This window comes from Cupressus sempervirens, chromosome 2, assembly GCF_028749045.1.
Source record: "Cupressus sempervirens isolate cs-2001-9-10 chromosome 2, ASM2874904v1, whole genome shotgun sequence".
NCBI classification, from domain to species: domain Eukaryota; kingdom Viridiplantae; phylum Streptophyta; class Pinopsida; order Cupressales; family Cupressaceae; genus Cupressus; species Cupressus sempervirens.
Genome location: NC_143119.1, coordinates 80962186 through 80989280, shown reverse-complemented (window position 1 = coordinate 80989280; position 27095 = coordinate 80962186). Strand labels below are relative to the sequence as shown.

The window sequence follows — 27095 nt, the reverse complement described above, 5'->3', positions numbered from 1 at the left end:
GTGCCAACAATTTTGAAATTTTTCGACCAACATATTGGTCAAAATTTTGACCAACCAACAAGTTAGTCAAAATTTTAACAAGAAAATTTTTGACCAATTGGTTGGTCTGAATTTCGACCAACCTAGGTCAAAATTTTGACCAATATTCATCGAAAAATGAGGTTAAATGTACTAGTGAAGCATAGAGGGAAATAGAATCCCTTTAAAACCAAAATTTATTTTAAAGAGACCTTCAATTTATTCATGGATCCAAGAGAGAAAATAGAGTGGGTTCAACATGGAAAAATTGTTGGGGGCTAAAAAGTTGTAGCGATTATCCTTATCAAGTTTGTTACTTGTGAGGCGAGTATAAACATTTTCACTCCCACCTCTTTGCAATGCTCAATCATTTTAGGAGAAATGAAAAATTATGTGTTCCTTTTTAGATTTTTTCTTTCTTTCTATGTCCATTGATAAAACTAAGGTAAAAGGATATTCCCCTCTTGATCAAAGCTTGATGTTTAGGATGTATGAATTTCACAGGACCTTAGTTCCTCAAAATGCCCCTAATATGACCATGGAGCTCAAAAATCTTGTGTTCACTCTTAGTCATCCTCTATTAAGAAATTACATAACCCCTTGAAGACCCCTAGAGATACTTCTATTTTAGTTGTTAGGGTTCTTCCTAATTGTAAGAAATAAATTAACAAGATTAGTAGGAGTAATTTGAGGACACAATAGAATTCTTTGATAACTCAACTACAGGATCTTCTTCAGCCATTGGTTCTTCTTGGATCCCTAATTTATCCACCCACCATTTGGCTCCATGCATGTCTATGTGAAAAGTGAGTGATATTTCACTTGATGAAAAGGATGTAATTTATGAGTGTCATGTTAAGTTTTTGTGTGTAAATCCCACTTACTCATGTATGAGTTGTTTAAATAAATTAGGGTTTTGGTATAAGATGTGGAGGAGGACTAAATCTTGGAAGGGAAGATGAGATTTTCTATACAAGAGATACAAGAGCTAAATCTTGTTTATCAAATATTAAATTCAAGTTAGTCTTTAACTAATACTTCAAAGAGAAGAGAAGATTTGAAGAAAGGGATTGTATTAGAGACTGATTCATGAGTTGTGAAAATGGAGCACATGGTTAGAGAAATTTTGAGTTTGTTAGAAGAGCATGTTGTTCTTTCCATCTAGGGAACGAGCAGGGTAGGAAAAAAAATATTCCGCAATATTTATGCAACATAATTAAACAAAGGTATGGTTGTTCTATGTGGATTTCTTTATGAAAGACTTGTTCTCGTAGAAGTTTTCTATGTGACATAGCCAAGCAAATTTATTTGGAAATTGAGGGTGTTATAAGTGATGTGCTACTAACTACGTTGATTTATAGGCAACTAGAGGGAAATATATATTTGATTGTTGTTGATGATATATATAGATGAGCAGTGTACAAGATTACTTGATACATAGGCTTAGTCTTCTCACAAGTAGTAATAGCCAATCTAAAATTATGGTTACAACCAAAGATAGAGAAGTTATGAAAATCATAAGAGATCATTATATCTATGAGAAGAAACCAATCTTAGAGGAGGAAAATTTGAATTTGTTCTTTCTATTTGATATAGAACATTCTGATTTTGCTTGGACCCCTAATTTATTCACCAAATCTTAGCTACGAGGTCTTCATGGGCCATTGATTCTTCTTGGAACCGTGATTTATTGATTATATATTGTCCATCAAGTGCAATGTCATTCACAGGTGGACACACATAAACACCCATGCATGCAAACGTCATCGACAGGCACACAAGATTAACTACAAGACACAAAATACTGAATATAATTTTTGTTGCATTTATCATTTATTTACTATCAATATTATGCAATAACCAAGTAAAAAAATTAACATGAACACATATAATTTGTAAGGAAATTACATCACTTAAAGATTTTTATACATTATTTGCAAAATTCCTTATACATACTATTAATGATCTATTTTGATATTTTTCAAAAGATGTGGCTTTCTTGAAACCAAAACTTCTATCTATTTATTGCATATTATATAATATTATGTCCAACTTAATGAGACAAGAATGTATGGAAATCTATGTTAAAATTTTTGAAATGTAATTTGGTCTTGACTCTTTAGTGACTTTAATAAATATGTGTTAATCTCGGATTGGTTTTGACATATGAGTGACAATATACTTAAGTCATTTACTTAGTTCATGTTGAACAAGTAATACATGTCATGCATAAGTTTTCAGATAGTATATGTCGAGCGAAAAATATTTAGTATGAGCTGAGTAACTAGTAAGTGTCAAGTCACTCAAGTGTCGAGTAGATAGTATGTACTAAGCTATTTAAATTCCAAGTGATCAATGGATGCTGAATCATTCAGAGGTCAAGTTACAAAATTGAACTTGCAGTTGATGCCAAGCATCAGGGACTTCAAATGTTGAGTTGTACAATTTTGACATAGTTGTTTGTAATGGCACAAACTTCTATGTAAACAAATTTTGGGCTGACTTAAGGATTTTTTTGTGATCTTAGATGATATGGAAAAATATTAATTGTGAATCCCTATGCATTACATGCATCTAATCAGATAAAGGGAAGTATTAAGTGGCAATGTGGGTGAATTACAATCGTTGAGTCATACCTAAGTTACCTAGGTCTTCTTAAGGAGGAAAAACCCTAAATATTTTATGAATGCTTAAGGAGAATTGAAGAGAGTATGCATGTACAAACAGAGCATTCATAGTGACTAAGGAGTTGTAATTTGAGTTACATTACAGAATCAGTTAGAGCAGAATAGAGGAAAGGAATCAGAAAACAATAGAGATACATTTGATCAGAAAGGATCAAGTATACATCAAGAAAGAGGTGATTGGACATCAAGTAATAGAGTGCTAACCAAAGGAGCATTTTTGAGACATTCTAACAGGTGAATCAGTCAAATCTCTTAATAGGGTAGTCTTAACAGGCTGAACAAAATCCTTTAACATGGTGCTTACTTCATTGTAAGTTGAAGTCCTTTTACTAGGCACACTTCTAATAGGGTGTTGGAATCCTCTAACAGGGTAAGATCTAACAATCTTGTAAGCCTTTAATAGGGAAAACTTTTCATAGGGTAGATCATATTTCATGATTAAAACATTGTAGCTTTCATTAGATACACTTTATTACTGCAGTAGTGGAGATTTGTGGGTGTCATCCCCACCCTAGTTTTACCTTCTCTTTGGAGGGTTTTTGGGTAACCAAATATCTTATGGCATACATGTCTTGAATGTTTTACTTTCATGCTATGAATGCATATGCTTAAATTGGCATTTCAATTTATTTGCATAGATTGTGAGATGGATGTTTCATGAATTTTTTTGAGGTTGAAAGTTTTAAGTCTTGATTCACCCTCCCTCTCAGAGTTTACTTTCCTATTGTATTTCCAACAATATGATGTTGTGTGCAAAGAATGCATTGTGGTTTATCTTCTTACCTTTGGTTTCTATCCCTTTTGGTGCAATAATGTTTTTGAGGGGATTGCTTCATAATAAATTAGCAATGATCTCTATAACTTAAGAAACTTCAATGTGTATCAGTGTTCAAAAATTGAATTATAATTGTTGTTTGTAGGCATTACATGACACTCGAATGGTATAATGTGCAATTCATTAGTAATCCAACTCTCTAGTTGTTGTTAGGCTAATAGTGGAGATTAAGCTTTCAATAGTTTATTTGGGCAATTGTTATTATCTAACAATTTTGTAAGATTTAAAATTTAGAATAGAACTTGGTTGTCCATGATTATGTCATTATAAAAAGGGTAATAATAAGCTAGTTTTCCTCGTGTTTTCCATTTAAAGGAAAGATATTGTAGTTTTCTTTAGAAACTATGTGGGGATTAGATTATGTAGTTTGTAGTATTTTACAGATAAAAGATGGAGATCTTGATGTTTTCTTTGAATTGAAAAGTGGATTGCCAATTTTAATTTCTGTTTTTCAATTTGGAAAGAAAAAGGATATTGAACTTGATGTTTGTTATGAATTAAGAAGAGGACCTACAAATTTAATTTACAGACAGATTTAATTTAATATTATTAAATTAAATTGTACATATATTGTTATTTTATTTTAGTGTTTTTAGTTTTTTAAGAATATATTTATTTAAGAATTATAGTAAACAATATTGGGAAGAATTTGGAAACAATTCAACAATTTTTTAAGTATGTGGATTCTTTAATTAGAATTGATTTATAAAAGTAAGATTATTATGAAATTTCATTCAAAACAAAGTTAGCTTTGTTGCACGAGTTATTGTAAGGATTTCTATTCATTGCATCTCTCTTTCTTAGAAACACAGTTCTTTTCTATATTTTTTTGATTTTGTTTTATTGCAAATCTTATTGACTCACCATTGCATATACAAAAACAAAAACATGTGAATGATACTTATATTTTTAATTTCTATTGAACTCTTGACAAAAGAAAAATTATTTATTAGGAATACATTTTATTATAATGCAATAAAAGTATTAGTCTACCCTTAAACACCACACATTAAGGACGAAATTAAGTTTAGAAAATAAATCATGTTTGACTAAGCACTTTTAGTAGAAGAATCAAGTCTTAAGGTGTGATGTTTATAAACCACCATGATTGTTTATTTTATATTTATTTTTAAAATATATTAGACTTGAGATTTTCTATAGAGATGTTTGAATTGTATCTTATTAATTGTTTGCCGTTTGCTGTAGGTAAAGACAGCTGTTTAGTTTTGCTTGCTTAACTGCAACTGTTTGTTGAGAATTCTAGATCTCTCTAAACTCTAATTGCACAAGATTCTCATCTCCTTCAAAATTGAAGGAGACAAAGTATTACTGATGAAAAACACGACGGAAACTGGCTAATGGGTTTTGCACGCATTATCCGCCGTCAGCGTCATTGCTTTAAGTGGGCAAACCTTAAGTGGCCAAATATGGTACGCATTTTCTACAAGTTCTGAGCGCGCGGTGAGCTATTACAGTGCAGAGGAGTCGGTATTGGATAAAGCGGGACATTAAAAAAACAAGTGTCCCCTCGGTAAGGTTTACGTACACGCTAATGAATCATTAAGCTTGGGAAAATAAGTTAGGTTCATTATTTAATATTTTTTAACATTTTAGTCTAAGAATGAAACTTTAAGCTAGTGTGATGTTTAAGCCGTCGATTACCAGAGCAATCTAGATGAGATGGAATTGCCGTATGGTTCTATTCAACTAAACTTGATGACTCTAGCTATGACGCTTTGATGACTCTAGCTATGACGCTTTGATCACATCAGAGATAGGCATTACGCCTTGTTAGAAAGAGAATCTAAGTGTGCCTTTTGGTACTCATGAGCCTCCACAGCAATGGCGGCTACAGTCCGTGTTGTGTGCACCGCTTATCTGATTGCAGTGGCAGTGGGAGGGGCGATGGGAAGTCTGTGTGAAACGAAAGGAGAGTGCGGTCCGAATGGAATTTGCAATCTGGAGGGAGATTCTTCCACTTGCGTCTGTCCTCCTGGATTTCACTTCTCCGACGCCAAAAACACTTCCAAAGGATGCTTGCCAGACGCGCCTCCGAAGCTGAATAATTGCCTATCGCCCGCAGAAATGCAACTAGTCGGCCGCTTTGATTGGCCACAAAATGATTATCAGAACGTAAAACCGATCGACGAAGCAGCGTGCAAACAAGCGTGCCTTAACGACTGTTTTTGCACAGTCGTCGTCTACGCAGTTTTGAACAGCATAGGGAACTGCTGGAAGAAGGCGCTGCCGCTGATAAATGGGAAAGCGAGCGGCACAAGAAGGGCTTATGTCAAAGTATTACACCAAGAATCGAGCCCTCAGAAGCGAGAAGAAAGAAGAGGGGTGGTATTTGCAGGCGTTGGAGTTGGTGTGCTGGGCTTGTGCGTGGCCATTGGAGTGCTTGTCTCAGTAATTTGGCTGCGCGTGTGGCGTCCCAAGCTGAGGTTTTTGCAGGAGGCGTTTAACTCGGAGGGATTAAAGGCGTTTAGTTATAGGGAAATAGAGGATGCGACTGAGGGATTCACACAAGTGCTGGGAAGGGGGGCATTCGGGAAGGTGTACAAGGGCGTTTTACCCAACGGAAGGCCGGTTGCTGTGAAGAAGCTCGACGAACGTCTAATGCAAGGCGAGGAGGCATACATTAGTGAAAAAGAGTTCAGAACGGAGATGATCGCCATCGGTTCGAGTCACCACAAAAACCTTGTTCAATTGTACGGCTTCTGCAACCAGGGTTTACAAAGAATTCTTGTGTACGAGTACATGCCCAACGGGTCTCTCGATAGGCCGTTGTTTTATGGTGAAGCTCTTCTTGATTGGGAGGTGCGCGTTGAAATTGCCCTTGGGACGGCGCGAGGACTGTTGTATTTGCACGAGGAGTGTAGATACCGTATACTCCACTGTGATATAAAGCCTCAGAATATACTGCTGGACGAAAGTTATAAGGCCAAGTTATCCGACTTTGGCATAGCCAAATTGGTGGGAGCGGGTCAGACGGGGACTTTTTGATGAATTAAAACAGCAGCACAAAGAAAGAAAAGCAGAGCATAAAAACAGAGCTTAAAAACAGAGCAGCAAAACTCAAATATATCAAAGAGCTATAAAGTTTCTTCTTGTTATTACAGCTGAGAGGAATGCTCTATTTATAGAGCTCATACATATTTCTAGAGGGTTCTTGAGAAGCTTCAAGAAAGGAAGCACTCTAGAGATTTCTACATAATTTTAAATTCAAATTTTGCACAAAGAGAGAGGCTCCAAGAAGCAAGTAGAAAGTTCTGGACTGTGCATTAAATGCCCAGCTACTATAATAAACATTATTTTTAACACCCCCCCATAATGTTTATTTGGAGAGAGTAGGAACATCTTTGAGCTGCAATAGATCTCTAAATTTCGTAGATTTTACGATAGACAATGCTTTTGTAAATATATCAGCGAGTTGATCTTCTGTTCTGCAAAATTGAAGCTCCACCTCTTGTCTTTCAATTAGATCTCGAACAAAATGATGATGCACTTCTATATGCTTGGACCTTGCATGATATACCGGATTTTTTGCTAGCTTGATAGTACTTTGATTATCACAAAATATTGTTGTTGGAGAGTCTTGTGGATGATGCAATTCTTCAAGTAACCTCCTAAGCCATAATGCTTCTTGAGACGCCTTTGATAAACCAATATATTCAGCTTCTGTAGATGAGAGTGACACTGTTGATTGCTTCTTGCTACTCCACGAAATCGGTCCCGATCCAAGATGGAAGATATATCCTGAAGTTGACTTTCTATCATCAATGTCACCTGCATAATCAGAATCTGTATATCCAACTAAAGTAGGTTCTCCTCCATATTTGTATTCAATGCCAAGCTGGTAAGTACCCTTAATATATCTTAATATTCTTTTAGCCGCTTTCCAGTGTTCAATGTGTGGATCTGCCATGTATCTCGATACAATACCAACTGCATATGCAATATCTGGTCTAGTTATAGTAAGATACAAAAGATTTCCAACAAGCTGCCTATATAATTTTCCATCCACTTTCTTTTGAGTAGAGTTAGCACCTAACTTTACTCCTATTTCACATGGTGTATTACATGGTTTACAATCACTCATATTGAATTTTTTAAGTACATCAAGAGCATATTTAGTTTGAGAGAGCATGATTCTTCCTTCTTCTTGCCATACTTGCATACCCAAAAAATAGTGCATTAGTCCTAAATCAGTTATTTCAAAAGCTTGTTTGAGTTGATTTTTAGTTATCTCAATATCATGTGCGTGATTTCCTGTAATAATCAAGTCATCCACATACAATACAATGATAACAACCTTATTATCACAATATTTTACATACACATCTTGATCAGCATTACTTCTTTTAAATCCAACTTCTAGGAAGTACTTATTAATTTTTGAGTACCATTCCCTTGGTGCTTGTTTGAGACCATAGAGTGATTTTCTTAATCTACACACCAAATTCTCTTCTCCATACTTAATAAATCCTGGTGGTTGTTGCATATAAATTTCTTCTTTTAAGTCACCATGCAAAAATGCACTTTTTACATCCATTTGAAAAATTTTCCAACCAAACTTTGCAGCTAAAGCAACTATTGTACGAATGGAAGTCATCTTAGCTACTGGAGCAAAGGTTTCAGTATAGTCTATACCTTCTTCTTGTGAGAAACCTTTAGCCACTAACCTTGCTTTGTATTTTTCAATAGCTCCATCTGATGTGAATTTGGTTCTATAGGTCCACTTGCAACCAACCACATTTTTGCCTTCTGGAAGTGTTGTTAGTTCCCATGTTCCATTCTTCATCAAAGAATTGTATTCTTCTTGCATAGCTGCTTCCCATTCTTCTTTTCCTTTTGCTTCTTCATATGTGTTTGGAGTGTCAACCTGCATCACCTTAGTCATAAGAGCATAGTTAGCAAATATATATCTAGGACCTTCTTGATAAATTTCTTTGATGCTTCTAGATTTCTTTGGATTTTCATTATCACTTTCTTGAGTCTCATCCCATGTAGTGGTTTGCACACCTTGACTTTGACTATTGGTAGAAGTAGAATTTTCTTCATCAATCAAAATTGGAAAGAAAGATAATGTTGGAGAATTATCATTCTTAACATCTTCATCAAACCATACATTTCTTTTAATATAGATTTCATTAGTTCTAGGATTGTATAACCTATATCCTTTCGATTCCTCACTATATCCAACCATTGTGCACTTCTCGCTTTTCCTTTCAAGTTTGCTCCTCCTTTCATCAGGAATGTGAGCATATGCTTTACAACCAAAAATTCTAAAATGAGATACTGTAGGCTTTCTTCCACTCCATGCCTCTTCTGGTGTTATGTTCAAAACTGCCTTAGTAGGTGTTCTATTCAAGATATATACGGCAGTATGAACTGCTTCAGCCCAAAATTTAGCTTCTAGATTTCTAGAATGAAGCATGCACCTAGCCATTTCTATTATAGTTCTATTTTTCCTTTCAGCAACACCATTTTGTTGGGGTGAATAAGAGATAGTTGATTCCTTTTTAATGCCATGTTCTTTACAAAAATCTAAAAGAGCTTTATTCATGTATTCAGTCCCTCTATCAGTTCTTAGTATCTTTAAGTACTTTCCACTTTGTTTTTCAGTCAAAGCTTTAAACTCTTTAAACTTTTGAAACACTTCATCTTTCTTTTGTAGAAAATACACCCAAATTCTTCTACTATAATCATCTATAAAAGTGAGGGCATACCTTGATCCTCCAATTGATGATGTTTTGAAAGGACCCATTACATCACTATGGACTAGATGTAGAGGAGTTTTTGCTCTCCATGATTTACCTTGAGGAAAACTTTCCACATGTTGTTTTCCCATTGCACATCCTTCACACACCTTAGGGCTTAATGATATCTTTGGCAGCCCATGCACCATTTGTAATTTCTCCATAAGCTTGAGACTTTGAAAATTGATGTGCCCCAAACGCTCATGCCATATCCTGCTCATATCATCATATTGAGCAATAGCACACATATGTTTATCTCCATATTTAGAAGTAAATTCTTGAAATTTATATAAACCATTCTCCATTTTACCAATTGCAATGACTCTATAATTATCATTGACATCCTTGATTAAGCACTTATCATTGTAGAATTCTATTTTATGTCCTTGACTTGCAATTTGAGATACTGAAAGCAGATTTGTTTTTAATTCAGGGACTAATTTCACATTTTTGAACAAACCATTATCAATTTTGACATTACCAGTCCCTTTAACTTCTAAAGCACTATTATCCCCCAAATATATTTTCTCTACATTATTTTCACTTATTGATTCAAATTGATTCTCATTATGAGACATGTGTTGTGTAGCACCAGAATCAATAACCCAATCTTCTTTGAAAGTATTATTTTCTTTAAGTGCAACACAAAATGCATTTCTTTTAGAATCTCCTAATTTTGGATAATTATTTACTTTCTTTTCTACATCTCTTTTCTTCTTGAAACATTCATTTGCCTTATGACCCACTTTACCACAATAATGACATTTCCATTTACTTCTATTATGATCTATATATGAAATACTCTTATTTTCATTCTTCCAATTTCTTTCTTTAGATTCATTTTCTTGTGACTTCTTATAATATTGTTTTCCTTTCATTACAAATGCTTGAGATTCACCATCAAATGATTCTTTTTCTTTAACTTGTCTTTTCTCTTCTTGAACCAACTTAGCACACAATTCCTCTGATTTAATACTTTTTAATTTATCTGCAGTATCTAAACCCCTTATAAATGATTGATAAGATCCTGGAAGACTTTGTAATATAATTTGCACAAAATCTTTATCATCTATATCTTTTCCAAGAGAAGCAAGCTCATTTTTCTTTTCCTTTAACTTACTTAAATGTGGGACTATCTCTTGTGAGCTTGATAATTTCAAATTGTATAATTCAGTTGTGAGAGATAAGATCCATACATCACCTGAATTTTGATATAAATCTTTCAAAATCTCCCAAACTTTGACTCCACTTCTCTCATTACGCACTTCTGGAAAAACTTCTTCTGAAAGTGTAAGCTTGATTAGTGCTGCTGCCCTCTTGTCCCTTTTATCCCAATTATCTTGATCATTTCCTGGATTCGTAGGCCTTTGTTCACTACCAGTCACAATATCATAACAATTTTGAAGGGTTAGAGTGATTTCAACATGAGATACCCAATCATAATAATTTTTTCCATTTAATTTAACTGTAGGCAAAGTCACACCAAGTGATTCCATTGTTAAATTCTCTCCCCTTTTTTGGATGAGAATGAAAGATATTTAAAAACTTGAACACCCAAGCTTGAAATTGAAAAAATCTCACCAATTTGTTGAAGAAAAAACTTTTTCTTTTGCTGCAATATCCTTCTTTTGATGTAATTTTTTTGTCCCAAACCAAACTGCTGTTCACTCCTTAGTTACAGCCTGCAAATGTAAAGATTCACACAAAGAAAACACATATATTCATTCCAAAAGCATCATATATTCACAGCCCAAAGAACTGAAAGTGCTCTGATACCATGATGAATTAAAACAGCAGCACAAAGAAAGAAAAGCAGAGCATAAAAACAGAGCTTAAAAACAGAGCAGCAAAACTCAAATATATCAAAGAGCTATAAAGTTTCTTCTTGTTATTACAGCTGAGAGGAATGCTCTATTTATAGAGCTCATACATATTTCTAGAGGGTTCTTGAGAAGCTTCAAGAAAGGAAGCACTCTAGAGATTTCTACATAATTTTAAATTCAAATTTTGCACAAAGAGAGAGGCTCCAAGAAGCAAGTAGAAAGTTCTGGACTGTGCATTAAATGCCCAGCTACTATAATAAACATTATTTTTAACACTTTTACTGCAGCCCGGGGAACCATAGGGTACATGGCGCCCGAGTGGCAGATGGGAATGGCAGTTACAGTGAAAGTAGATGTGTATAGTTTTGGGGTAACGCTGCTTGAAATCATCTGTTGCCGGAAGATGTGCAGGGAAGACGTTCCAGAGAATGAGAACATGCTGTCTGATTGGGCGTACGATTGTTTGAGAGATGGAGGGGTTGTGAGATTGGTGGAGCATCAGGACACAAGAGGTATAAATCTGAGGCAGTTGGAACGAATGGTCTTGGCTGGGCTGTGGTGCATTCAAGAAGATCCATTTCTGAGGCCATCCATGAAAAGGGTTGTTCAGATGTTGGAAGGAAGCAGTGAGATTCCAGTGCCGCCGCGTCCAGGGTTTCCATCACAGATGGCCATCTCCTACAACATCAGTTATTGATACATTCCGAGAAGTTAGCTACATTGGCTCAAATTAGGATTGTAGGAGATGGTGTACAGGGTTCCTCATGTGGTTGTTATTAGTCAATCAGAGGGTACAAAATGGTGGTGTTTTAACACGTTTAAGCACGTTTTATTGTGTATTTAGATGTGGTCGGTGCTCATCCAGGGTTTATCTTGTCGGTGTTCATCTATAGTTTTATCTTTTCTTTCAGTATTCCTTTTAAGCGTTGTAAGTTTCTCTACAGCTGCCGTTAATTTCTTCTAGATGATTGGAACAGCCAGAGCGTTCCGATCATACATTGTCTGTGGTTTGAGCCACTTTCATGTGGGGAAATGCCTGGATGTTTCTAATTCGTTATCTTACTAAGAAAGTACTGGCCTTGTATCTTTCTGCAATGTGTTTTACGTTTTGTGATTGGTAGAATAATTTAACTTGTTTTATGAGTTCATTTAACTAGTTTATACTTATTTATTCAGATAATATCTATATTAAATACACTGATTGTATTGATCCATATCTTATTTGAATATAAGTGCATCGGAAAGATATTGATTGGCATATTTAATATAGATATTATCTGAATAAATATATATAAGCTAGTAGCAAACACACATAATATACATATAACTATAATTTATATATATAAGATTTTTAACGCTATTTTGCTCATTACAAAATAGAAATACATATTAATATAAGTAAATGTATTTAAACAATACTTATTCTTCGTCATTTTTTGAACATTGGTAAAAAAAAAAAAACGTATTAATAGAAATAAAACCATTTCAACAATATTTAAATTTTGTTATTAATTGGAAACATAGTATATGATAATTATACTAACAAAATGCATAATTAGGTATAATCGAGTTTAACTTTGAAAACATATATGGTAAGTAAAATTATAACATATTACAATAGTACAATACAAAATGTTATTTACATTTTAATTACAAATTATTTATATATTTTATAATAGAGTATATATTGGAGGACATATATAAGTAAGTATGAAATATTTTTTGATACTATTATTTGAAATATAGACTAAATCTATAATTCTTGATCATTTTTAAGAAAATACTATTATAGCATTTACACAAATCATATTCATCAATCTAAAACATTACACAAGGATTGGAGTTGAAGCAAAATTAAGTAAAAGGACATATGTAATAGTTCATAATTAACCATATGAATTGTTTGAGTCAAAATTTTGGAATAGTTGTACAACCATTACCATATCAATTATAAACCATAAAAAAATTCATAGGTCAAACCATGTAGTCTATTAATACAATTTAGGACTTTATAAATGGTTCAAATAACTATTATTTAGAAGTTTGGTGATATTACAAGTCACAATCATCAATCTAAACCATTACACAAAGCTTGGAGTTTAAGGCAAAGTAATTGTTTGATTCAAAATAGTTGAAAAAGTTCTACAACCATTAGCATATAAATTATAAAGCATAAAAAATCATAGGTCAAACCTTGTAGTTTATATCACAATTGAAGAGTTTATAAATGATTCAAATAAATCTTATTTAAAAGTTTTGTGATACCAAAATGTAAATTACATAAAGAGTACTTCATTGTAATGGTTGTAATGGTGCAAATACATTACATATTCTTCAATAATTAGAATGGTATTATGACCTTTGTTATGCAAGTGATCACGATATACTTCTTCCATAAAACTTGTGAAGGAAACCACCTTTGTATATGTTTCCTTAACCTTGTGTGCAACATCTTTCATCCTCATTATTTCTAGTTCTTCAACATAATCAATGGATAATGGAGCATTTTCAATATCTTGAAGAATTTTAGACAAACACTGTAAAATTGATGTTGTGCACTTATCAATTAAGTGTTTCATCAAATGGAGTAGAGTTGGCTGAGATGTTTGGACTTGCATCAACAATTTCAGATTCATTGTCTGATAGATCCATAGAGAAAAGTGTTACCTAAGAATCAAACAAAATCAAATTAATGTTAGTATATGTAATTTAAGATAATAAATTTGAACATCAATAGGATAAAACAATTTGTAGTATTTCAAATTTGTGTAAGTATATATACATTCAAGTTTATATGGATGCAACCATTTTAAAGTCATTATATTTTGAAATTATATAATGGACCAATATATTGTAATTGAATAAATTTTGAAAATAAAATGAATACCTTAATATTCTTCTAAACATTTGAGTCTATTTTCTTCAGTTTTTCTTTTGGAAAGTTGTATGTCATTTTTCATTTTCTCATAACAATCATATGTGAATGGTGGTGTTATTCTAAGATTTTGTAAAGACTTCACATGAGAAATTGCCACAGATGTCAAACCTGTTCTCTCTCTCTTGGACCTATATCAGTTGTAGCTTTTGAGAGAGTTAGTCCTTGTGATTTATGAATAGTCAATGCCCATGCCAATCTTAGAGGTAGTTGAAGTGTTCTACCCCTTTGTATTGGTATTATTGGGACTATATTTGGTTGATGATCTTGAAAAGGTAATCCAAAGTAATTATCAAATTCAAACAAAACATATGTTGGTGGCTCTAGCGGTTTACTTTTTGGCTTGTAGATAATCTTTCTAATGTACCCCAATGCTCCATTTACAAGACCTACCTCTACCTAAAGATTTGTAGTCAACATCACTCTTGAATTGCTGCTGATTTGTAGTACCTGCCCCTAGTTTGCATTTTTGTTATCATTGCCAAACTCTGTTAGTCCAATTTTATGCTTGATTACTAGTAGTATTGTTTTGAGATTATTGGATATTGTTTTACATTCAGTTGATTATATGATGAGATTACTTGGTACTCTATATTTCATGTATGCATGATGATTATTACAATACTTTTTAGTTATTGATGATGATTAGTTAGATGGATTATTATGTGTTTTTTTACGGATACTTACCCCATACTGCATGTGTATTGTGTGCATGTATGTTTTCTTTATGTATGGCATTTTTTGTGTGGTTAAGGAAGGAAGTCGTAGTCACCTGCTAGTCAAGATCTACACGATGCACCACTTCCCACCATCGCTTGTTTAGCTTAGTATATATTGTGTTTGTACATGTGTGAATTTTATGTAGGTTGTAGGTATCAGGTATCGACTTCTTTGAATTTCCAAAATGAGCATACCCTATCGCATTATCTCAATGGTAAGAGAGGGGAGATGCATTCTTAAGTCCAAATCCTAAACCCTTAAGCCATTTGTCCTAATTGATAATTAAGACAAGTATTCGAGTTGATTACGCTCCGAATGTGTTGAATGACGTTAATTCATGATTATAACTCTTTAGTTTGATTTTGTATGTGTTTTTCTTTGATGGGTTTTTGTATTTTACTTTATGAGTCTTTCGTGAATTTTCTATTATTTAAGCATAATTGAAAGATTAAATTAATGATTTAATTTAATGGAAATTTATTATGATATTTTAATATTTAATTATATTTAATTAATTGGGAAATTAATCAAATATAAAGAATTAAATTTGAAGATAAAATGTCATAAGTATAAATTTGGAACGTCATAATATTTATTTAATTTAATAATAATATATATATTTAGAGTTCATTTTTAAATAAATGCTAGATAATATTATTATTTAAGTTAATAAATATTTTATCAATTAGGTTTCATAAATAAATTAAAAAGTGAAAAGAAATTAATTTATGAAAAGCTTTAAGTTCACATGATGTATGCATGAGATTAAAATATAAGAAATTAATTAAAAAGATAAAACAAGTGAATTTAATAAAGATATTTTAATTGCATAAAGTGTGCATGGGATTAAAGTTAATAAATTAAATGAAAGTGAAGTTAAGTTGAAATAAAATAAAATAATTTAATAATTCATAAATGTGCATGGGAAAGGTAAAAGAAAGATTAATAAAAGTTAATTTGGAGTTGAAGTCTGGTGAGCATGAAGTTCTCCTAGGTGAACGCACAATTAGTGCCCTGATTTGGGGAGAGAATTCGTTATTAGCAATTGGGGGTTCATTTTCAGGGAATAGAAGTTTTTGGAAGAAATCACGAATTTTGAAGAAGGAAGAAATTTTTGAAAAGGAGAAGGTTTTGAGAGGAGGAATTTTCTCTACAGTTTTCTAGGGCGTAGCGATTAGCATTAGTGTCCAGGTAGATGCTTGTGAATTCACATATTTTAAATAAACTCTTTTCTTCCTATCTTCATTGTGTTAGTTAAATGGTTGTTTGAATAATTCATGTGATGAATGTTTTGGATTGTGAATTCGAATTTCTCTGTGAAGAATCTTTGAACATTTCAATATTGTAATTATTGAATGCATGTTAATACCTTTGTGTGTTCATGGAGATTTAAAATATAGTAAAGGAAAAAACTCGTTCTGTAGATTTTGGAGAATCAAAATTAAGTCAGGAAGGGTTGAAAGTCAAAGAGAAAATTAATTAGGGAGTGTTTTGAAAATTTAAAAGGAAATTTTTAGAGAAAATTCGATTGATAGGTCAAATTTTCTCTATCAAATTAATGTTGAAATTTAAAAATAAAAATAAAAAATATTTTTTTTAAGAGAGGGTTTTTTTTTTAATAAAATTTATATTTTTATAAATCTTATAAAATAAATAAATTTGTTTTAAAAAAAATTTAATAATAAAAAAAATGTATTAGACAAATTTAAATTGTTTATATAAATATTTTTTTTTTAAAATAATATTAAATTTTTTTTTTGGGAGATAGGGGCCATGACACCCCCCCCCCACCCTTTTTCTTTCCTCCTTGCCATGTTGGCGCTGGTGGCTGCCAAAGCAAGCTGCGGTGGCTAAAGGCAGACTACGACTGCTTGGTAGTTTATGGCTGCCTATGGTGGCTTGTAGTTGCTTTTAGATTTATAATCATTATTAATGTTATTTAATAATTTTTATAAATGTTAAATATTAAATTTATAAATATTATTAATTTTACTAAATATTTTTTAAAGAAATTTAATAGATAATTGAATATTAAATTTATTAATTATTAATAGTTTTATTGATAAACATAAATTTAATAAATAATTGATAAATGTTTATATATAGATTTATTGATAATTACTAATTAATTTAATTTAAAATTATTTAATTAAGTTAATTGATAATGAAGATAAAACTAATAGAATTGTAAATTATTCTATCAATAAGAATTATTTTAATGAATTAAATTAAATAGATTACCCTTAAGTTATTTTAGAAAATTGATTCTAACTAATAAGGGTAATTCTATAAATGAATGGGTTGATTTGTAGGGCAAATTGGGAAACTTATGAATTCAAAACATATAATGAAACAAAGACTAAAAACCTTACTTTTAACTCAACGTTGTGTTTTCAAAATCAAACCAAACTGTGAGACTATTATGTTTTCTATGTGTTATTTATACTTTGGGGTTTCGAGGTTTGTCCTAGAGGGTTGACCAGTCTTAGGTTGTTACTAGAGGCTCAGGGGTTATGTATTTGTGTTGTCATGATGATGTTTTGATCTCGATTTTTTATACCCAACCATGGTAATGTGATGGTATGCTCTATGATATGTTGTATTTACTATTTGTTATTGCTTTCTAGTCTTCTTGTGTGAAGTTGAGGTGTATGTTTATGAGATATTTGACTTAACCATTTTTGACTCCTCGATCAGTTATACTTGGGTTATTTACCAATCGCCTTGATGGGACTGAAGTATTTGGTTTGATCTTGGTGATGTCATGTTGTGACATGTTTGACTTAACCATTTGAGTCATTGATCAGTATTATTGGGATACTTTTCGGTTGCTCGTTGAGAATTGATGGGTATTGTGATTTATCTTGGGATGATTTCTAGTCGCTCGTAGAGAACTGATGTGATTATTATGATTATCTTTTGATGCTTTCCAGTCACTTGTATATGACTGAAGTGATTTTTATATGATTCGTTGATTTGTGATTTCATGAGCCTAGGGTAGGTTATCAACATGTAGTGTCGGGAAGTGGCTTGCAATGGGGGTCAATGCCCTAAGTGACTACCAAGGTAACTCATTATAAGTTGTTTAATAAGTGAAAAAATTCCACTAAATGGGGATTAAAATGAACCTAATAAGAGTCTTGTATGTGCTCGTCCATGCCTCGAGTGCTAGTACAAACTAGGATGGGATTAAAGAGAACACTTGGTTGTGACCTTGCATTCCATAGTATGCCTTGTTAGTACAAGAGGATACTAGTGGTCGCATAGGGATCACTAGGGACCCTGGAGTCTTAAAAGACTACTAGGGTAACTCCAACGTGATTCATACAATGGCACTTGCTCGCTAATATAGTAGGTTTCCTACATGTCTTTGTGTGCCTCTAGAAATTAGATGTCAACCTATCTTAGAACTTCTGAGTTAGATTTCTTTTAGGATTTCCTAGACTTGGAGAGTTATTTTGATATTTGGTTTGATATCCTATTTGGGACTTAAGACTATGTCCTCAGCATGGTGGGAGTGGGCCATTTAGGTTCCATGCAGTCAGGTGGTAGTGCTTTTTCACTCTTACCATTGAGATCCGTTCGTAGTCACCATGGCTTGAGCTTTGTGGGATGCTTGTTTATCATGTTTAGATGATTTTTATCATGGTTTTGATGTTTTATCTTTCTTGTTTTTAAAAAATGGGAAACTTAATAAAACTTTAGGTCATTTCTTTTGGGTCCCTTGGTGGGGCGTTACCTGATTTTAATAATTTGATCTCAACCTCTCCACTTGAACAATCTTCTATTGCATTAAAACCCCCTACTTTTGTTGCAAGACTTTGTGCAATAGGGTGCTTTAATGAATGCAACATTATCTTGTTATGGTTATAAACATTGTCACTTGTAGAGGACAAATGGACACAATTTTGAAACTCATCACTCGTTGTAGCATTTAAATTGATAGGAGTTCTCATCATAAGTAATTTCTAGTCTTCAATTTGTGGGTCAGTATCTCTAAGATTTGTTAGAAGTTGATGAAAAAAAATTGTTCAATGTTTTCCCCCTCTTGTCTAAAAATCCTATCTAAAGTTACCACAAATTTTAATTCCTCCCAAGTCTTCGACAAAAATCATAGATATACATAAAGAAATTTAAAATAAAAAATTGAATAATTTGTTCATAATCTATAAAGTGTTTGATATTTATATATTGTACTATATATGGCATAATATGATAACATGTACTAATAGAAGTGAAAATATACTTGCAAAGTTTTTTTCTAAATTTTGTGAAAATGCTTGCTTTGATCTTGAATCTATGTTTTCCAACATAGTCTAACCAATGAAGCTTATTTCATCAATCAATATGTATTTGATATGCTTCATTTCCTCTTGGAAATTTGTAAGATGTGATCCTTCTAGTTGTGAAAAATCTCTTAGTGGTATTCTTAGCTTTGAATGAATAGTGAAATCTCCAATATTAAATGTTGCAACTCTTGTTGGTGCTAGTAAAAAATGGGGAGAAGGACCTGAAAAACATGCATTTTGAAGGGCTTCACGAATGACACCAATCATATATGACTTTCCTATTTCTGTTGTTCCTTGAATTATTAAGAACAATGGGCCTCTATCTTCATTGGTATGTTAGTGTTTCATAACTATGTTCATTGCCTTTTGTTGTTTATTGCTAAGGGTTGTATATTTGAACCACTGAGGAATATCATCATATATGAGACATCCATTTTCCTTCATATTTTCAATGAAATCAACTACTCCCACTGTACACTCCTCACCTTGATGTTTAGTAGGCCAATGTGTATTGTTATCAATATCTCTACTTCCTAACATATCTATTTATGATACTTGCATATTTTGACCTTATGAAGTCTAGATATGATTTCCCATTTGTTCTCTATAGTATTACTTGCAATAGCTTCATCTTCTTCAATATCTAAACCATTATTATTTTCATTTTCCTCTATAATTATTTCTCTTTATACATGCCAAGCATTATAACTAAATGAGTCCCACTTTTCTATTATGGAGTTAGTATCCACATCAATATCCATTTCTATGTCATGAAATGGTTTGTATAGTAATAATTATGTAAAATATAATTCTACCCATTTTTGTGAAGCACGTGGAGGAATGGATGTAAATCTTGGAAAAACCCTAACTATAGCTACTTTTTTTCCCTTGGCTCCCATTTATTTTCTCTTTTTATTTTAGAATTTTATATCCATGATTTAGTTGCGTCAATTAGTGTGATGCCTTCCATACAAAGAGGCCTTTATTTATATCCATCAATGAAATATTTTGTTTTTTCATCATTGTCATCCTCATTATTCAAAGTTATAGATTTAAACTTTTCATGTGAGACATTTAGATTAAGAAATCTTCTACTACTCTTCATGAGCAGAAGCTCTAATAACATGTGACATGTTTCTTGAGCTCCAATGTCCCTTTCTATTACAGTTTTTTTTAGAAGCCTTCTATATGGATGTGTAGTTAAATCATCAAGGTTTTCCATGTTTGAAAGATGCATCAACATCTAGTGGTATGTTTCAGAGCTCTTCTCAGCTTTTGATGCATACTTTGCTATCTATTTAATGACTACATGTTTGGACAAAATAGGTTTCCAATCTATATTTGGTTTCCATAATTGCAACATGTGATGATTATGCGAGTTCACTCTATAATCATTTCTTGCTAGCTTAATTTTTTTTCACTTGTTCCTATATTTTCATATAATTTAGACCTAGTAAGATTCAATGGCCAAGAAGCATGATATCTAAAAACATTATAAGAAGATGAATGATTAATTATTTCATTAAATAAATAATATGATGTATTATACAAATATTAATAACTATAATAGTTACCTGCAAACCATCTTTCCTTTTTTTCTTCTGTAGACATGCACCCTCTCTACAAATTGTGTGATGCTCAACACAGTTTAGTATTTGTTCATAGTCATTGTCAATATCCATATTGGTAAGTTGTGTTGTATTTTTGAGACACAGATGTTGACCAAAATTTTGGAATGCCTACAAGAAAATAAAGATATTTGACATATGTTGAATATATAAATATAGTTTTGAAACAATATGTTATATAATAACAAGATATTTTACACAAAAACAATTTGAAAACACTTGTATATTCCTTTAATATGAATCTTCTCTAGGATTCCATACATGAATAATGTGATGAAAATATTTCTCAACTATTCTTTGTTCCTCCTCATTTGACCAATCAATAATGTCCATATTGGGAACACCATTGATCCATAAAAATCCATGCACATGTGGAGAATGTCTATGTTGCCATTCATACCTACACCAAAAATCTTTGACATCCATTCCACTTTCTAGAATTTATTTTCTAAATATTGCATGTCTTAAATGCATGTGATGTGCAACTATATGAGGATAGTTGATAACATTTTGTTTTCTCCAATTTTGAGCTTCTCGCATATTGGTTGGGCATGTTTCGGGCATGATAGCATTTAGATCAGGCCATTGCATATCTATTGCATTTAAGGTGAAAATATTGTTGGAGTGCTAATTTGGTGAAGCATGTCTGTCAATTCTACATGATATTTAGTATAGTATAACTATGTTCCTATCAACATTGTTCCAAACCACATCAACATATCAGCTAAATGAGATTGTGGCATTAGTTCCATATGCTAACGTAGCTCATTGATAGTAATGGGCATGTTTTGGATATTTCTTTTCCCAAACATTGTAGATGAACTCTGTGCTCAATGTCTCATTATCATGTTCATCATAGAATATACCTAAATCATGGATGTTTACCAAACCTATGATCCCTATACCATAATAAATTCTTACAAAATTCATGTGGATGCACATGCCTCATTCGTGGTTCTAACCAATCACATCTTCCATGAGGGATTAGTGTTGGAAGTGTCATGCCTAGTAAACCTAACATTACATACTCATTGATAGGAGAAGCACCAATACCAAGTCAATCAATCAATGATGTTGGTTTTGCATCAGGGTTATTAACCCATAATTGAAGTAATTCCATTTCTCTTTGGGAATTTGGTGGTTTTGAAGCCATTGATGCAGTGTGCTCTATTGTATTACCTTCATCAATCTCCAATATAGGACCAACATATGTGACTTCATTGGTATCTGGGTCAAATACCATTTGTACTGTAGTTAATCTACTAAATATATTTTCATCTATATTCCTTGGTAGTTCATTGAGAAAATTTTCATCAATAATAAATAAAATTCGTCATGCTCTATTTTGCATTTCAATGCTTTGTAAACATGATCTCTATTGATAGTGAAATTATTATTTTTGCCACATTGATTCCTCCTTCTAACAATAATAATGGAACAATTTTCTATTATGTGTGGCAATATTTTTGAAACCTATTGTACATTTTGAGAAAAACTTATGGTTTGCCTTCTTAATTTATATTGACCACCTACTGCATGGGTCACTTGTAGTATTGGGCTTACACATGCAATCAACATTTCCTCTACTTGTGTCAATTTTGACAAATCCTCTACTTGTGGCCCAAGATCAATATTATTTGAAGATGAAAATCTATGAATTCCTCTTTCTTGTCTACATCTGTTGCGTATAGGACCTTCAGAACTTTGGGATACTTTGATTTCAATATATGATTCTTGATAGACATAACACATCTTTGGGGTTCTAAAACTATCCAATTGAGATCTAAACTGTATTTGGAATATTTTCAAATCAAATTGAACTGAACCATTAGAATTGTGTACATTGTGGACATAAACTGAACACCTAAATTCATATGTAATGAGTTTCCATGTTGAGGTGTTTTTGGAACATGATCTATTGAGATTGAATTTTCATATTCATCATTGAATAGAATATTTCCATTCAAGTGAGGATAGGCAGTCTCATTTGGTTTGGCATGATCCTCTTGTCTTTCTTGACCTTAAGAATTAGAGGTTTGTGCAAGTGTCATTTGATGAACATTTCTTTGCAAACTTGTATCCTCACTATTCTCAACTTCCAAATGTTTTACACTTTGAATTTTCTTTTTTTAGCATATCATTATCTATTAGCTTGATTGCACTTTCTTTTTTGCTTTTCTATCTAAAAGCCTATTTGTTGTTCTCTTCTTTGGCTATGATAATTTCTATGATACTCTCTTTAGTATTCTCTTATATATAGTCTTCATTGGTCTTCTAATTAAAATTTTTGTTTTGGATGTCCCATAGTTGATATTGAAAAAATATAATAACAAAAAACAAAGTATATTTTAATATGGTTAGCAAAAATGTGATTAAACATATACTTCTACATAATTCATGACAAAGTAATTCATCTATCTATTTTAATATTGTGTTTGTATTTGTAGAATAGATGCTTACTTATCAAGGACACATTTACTCTTTAATTAATTAAGTAATACTCATAAATAAATAGTGAATAAAAATATAAAAGTACATTTACATTGATTTGGTGGGACAAGCATTATCAACAATTTATTTATTTGTAGTTTTGCAAGTACATGAATTCAAAGAATCCTTGGTGTTAATATGTACTTGTTCAAGCAATGTAAGAAATCATCACATAACATTTGAGAGTTGAACAATTTATTTAGTTGTGATTTTTGTAACTACATGAACTCAAAAAACCCTATTACAATATCTACTTGTTCAAGTGATGTAAGAAATCATCACTAATATTTCAGAGTTCCCTAAATCATAGTGCTTATCATAAAACATCTCTTTGACAAATACTTCAATGCTTCCTATTTTGCAAGCTGCATTTTGGATGAAGGATGTCATTTCTCTAGATATGTTGACATCAGTATTGTCAACATCATGTATATGTAGTGCTAGGTTCTCAATATCAGTTACCATCTTTGTGAAATGGCCACAAATGTTTTTCATTAAATTTTCAATGGGTTTTTCTATGTACCCATTTGAACCTATGGAAATCATAGGACTCAATGGAGGTGGCCCATTTACTGTGTCCTCTATATCTGATATTTGCATGACACTATTTTTTTTCATTGGAGCACAATTCCATTGTATATCTAACCTATGAATATAATTAAGATTTATATCATGTATACTGTCAACTTCATAATTTGAATATCTATATAATCACATAGAAATATAATACAATGTAAGATTTTTTCTAATTAAAATAATGACTGAAAATATTATTGAAGAAAGACAATCGATATAAAGTACCTATATAACAACCTTTAAAGTAGTCAAATAAGTTGTATGACCAGTATATTACATACCTACAATATGAGAGAAAATAATATAGTATTAGTCTTGAAGATAATGTGATTTTGTGCCTGTGTTTTATTTAAATAAAACATTTATATTAAATTAACAAATTCAAAAATATTTTAAAAATAAAAAAATTAATGGTTAAATTTTAAAATAGTATAATTTATGAAATCCTAAACCATTGAAGATAATAGATACAAAATAAAGATAAGTATTAGCAAACTAAATATAATATATTATAAGTGTTTTTCTAAAGTAAAACTTAAAATTAATCTTAAATTTATTTTGTATCTATATCTTATATTACTAAAAATTATTTTTCAATTAATAAATAATAATAAAATTTAAAAAGATATGATCAATCTTATGTAAGATATTAAAAACTAAGCATTTCTTGATATGATAATAAGTTTTGAATTTTCTTATAAAATATCATCTACTTTCAATTTGAGATCATACTCAACAATCTATCAATTGGAATGAATTCAAAATCAGAAAAATTAATGATTACTCATATAATTTAAAACATTACAAAATCAAAATCTTCATTAAATTTGTCAAAGAAAATTTCATTAAGTCACATTCAAAAGCATTTCGCGCTGACACAGCCTATGAAAATAGACCCAATAACAAAGGTATCAAATAGAGTAATCCAGAAATATTCCAATCTAATTTCATGATTTTATTTTGATTATAAAATACCTTCTTTCAGATCATACTCAACAATTTGTCAATTAGAATGAATTAAAAATTAGAAAAGTTAATGATCACTCAGATAATTTAAAATATTACAAAATCAAAATCTTCTTTAAATTTGTCAAAGAAATTCTTTGGAGTCGCATTCAAAAGCATTTCATGGTGACACAACCTATGAAAGTAGACCCATTAACAATGGTATCAAATAGAGTAATCTGGAAATATTTCAATCTAATTTTATGAAGTGTATAAATCTGACATGATTGATCTTCTACATATTTTTATCCAAAAATCCTTCTTTCCAGAATCATAGCTCTTACAATATAAAGAAATAGTAATAAAGAGAACAATGGTCAGATTGATTCAAGTACGTAATCCATATCCTCATCAATTTTTCTTTGAATTTTATTCGGGAGAAGAATTGCAAATGAAGGAGAATAGAATAAATTAGCAAATCAACTTATACAATAAAGCATTTTATGTTATATACATATATAACAGAGCAGAAAATAAAATAACCAGATGATTTGATTGTTGAAAGGAACTGTTGTAAAATGATACATTTCAAGACAACTTATTCAAAATAATAAAAAGAAAGAAGAAATTCACTAACTTGTGCACTCGATTTTTGTGAGGCTATTGTGTATGAAGAGTTAATGGTAGATTTACCATTTATAAGATTTTTTTAAGTAATGATGTCTCTAATTTTGTGGAAAAATGATGAAACACTATAAGTAGTTGAAGGGTTAAAATGGAGAACTGGAGTTGTCAACCGCAAGTATTTAATTTTGAACTATATTTGTATTTGAAAAATGATGACAGAGTGCAAGTCTATGAAGGGTTAAAATGGAGAAGAACAATTGTTAGCCCAAAGTGATAATTACAAACTGTCAAATTATAATTGGTATTTATCACAGAAAGATCAATGCAAAACTCAAACTACAGTTGTCATCGGCAAGTATTTATCGCTCAAATAACCATGTTATTCATTAAAGAATCATCAATTGCTGCAACCCATCCGTGCCCTAACAAATTTGAAAGGGACTTAAAATGAACCTTCTAAACATAAAATGCATGGGTTTCTAAGTGTGGCGATCTCTAGTTTCCTTGGCATTCATGTTTCCACTACTTAAATACATATTTTATCCCCATCCAATGACAAAATTAACCCTGATCCGATCTCATTATGTCTACATTACGCTTGCATTTAATAAACATTGCGTGCTTTAGCAACATCCAACAGAGATCATTAACGCCAAAAACTATGCAATGAGGTGGATCTAACAGTGATGTGTGGTTGGTTATTTTTTATGTTTATTCAACACAGCCAAGACAAGGTCATATGAAAACCTCGATTTCATACCACGCAAAAGTCAAATTATAGTTGTATCAACAAGTATTTATGAATGAATAATAATGGACAAGATTTTTTTCATGTCCAATCTTCCAATGGAGGATGCCTATTAATGTAAAATAACATAAAAATGGTTTCAAAATGAACCAATGTATTTATAATGTAATTCATTTCAAGGATTTTATACACCTATTTTTTTTTAAAATCATAATATTATATATTTATTAGTTGGTTTTTTTATCATTTAAAAATATTTATTAGTTGGGGACTAATGTTTTTGCCGCGTTCTTTAATCAGTCGCCTCCTCAGGAGTCAAGGAAAACCCTATAACAATTCTATTGAAATCACCTTAGTAGCTGAATTTTTGTCTTCCTTTATTTTTTCCTTTAATTTTCATTCATTTCTATTGGTTTCAGATGATTTTCCTCATAGTCTTTTTATTTTATTACCTTAGAAATCAACATTTAAATTGCACGCATTCCACTTTTTATTGCAATAGTGTAAAACACATGCATCCAGCATGTGTCGTTGACATTCTTAGGTCTCCTTTTTCCATGTCTTCTCCTTGTTTTCTTTGAATACTTTTTTGTAATGTGATTCTGTGAGGTTCCTTTATTATGGCTTTACCACTCTACAAAATTCCTTCCCCTTCAACGCATCAACTTCCTTTTACTTAATATTGCAAACGCATCTAGCTTTGCACTGTCTTCGGCTCTACATCTCAACTCTATATAAGATTCAAAGGTATACTACTTGGTCCTCATTCATTATAAAAAATATTTAGGATTTATCAAAATATTTTAGCATTTGTAATGATGGTGCCTTGTAATAATGATAATGATGGAGGCACACCTAAACTGTGTTCAATTTTATATTTTTGTAGCTTGCCAAAAAATCCAAAACCATAGGGATTTCTATTGTCTAATTTACTTGTTTTTCCATGAAAATCTCAAATCCTAAAAAATCCCTAGTCTTCCACTTTGTTTTGTACTGCTAAAATCAAGGTTTG

The 27095-nt window shown here is 31.6% G+C and overlaps 1 protein-coding gene across 1 annotated transcript; it reads left to right on the top strand.

The window, feature by feature from the left end:
- The first annotated feature begins 5217 nt into the window (after positions 1-5217).
- Positions 5218-12220, top strand: LOC149571137 (G-type lectin S-receptor-like serine/threonine-protein kinase LECRK4). The gene is made up of 2 exons (XM_089812690.1): positions 5218-6545; positions 11408-12220. Exons 1-2 carry the CDS (start codon positions 5383-5385, stop codon positions 11820-11822), a joined length of 1578 nt encoding a protein of 525 aa, XP_089668816.1. The 5' UTR covers positions 5218-5382; the 3' UTR covers positions 11823-12220.
- The last annotated feature ends 14875 nt before the right edge of the window (positions 12221-27095 follow it).

Bases quoted from the DNA above. Each gene is read 5' to 3' on its own strand.
- LOC149571137 (XM_089812690.1), top strand. From the start codon at position 5,383: ATGGCGGCTACAGTCCGTGTTGTGTGCACCGCTTATCTGATTGCAGTG. The intron at 6,546-11,407 runs ATGAATTAAAAC...TAACACTTTTAC, and splicing joins GGTCAGACGGGGACTTTTTG to TGCAGCCCGGGGAACCATAG.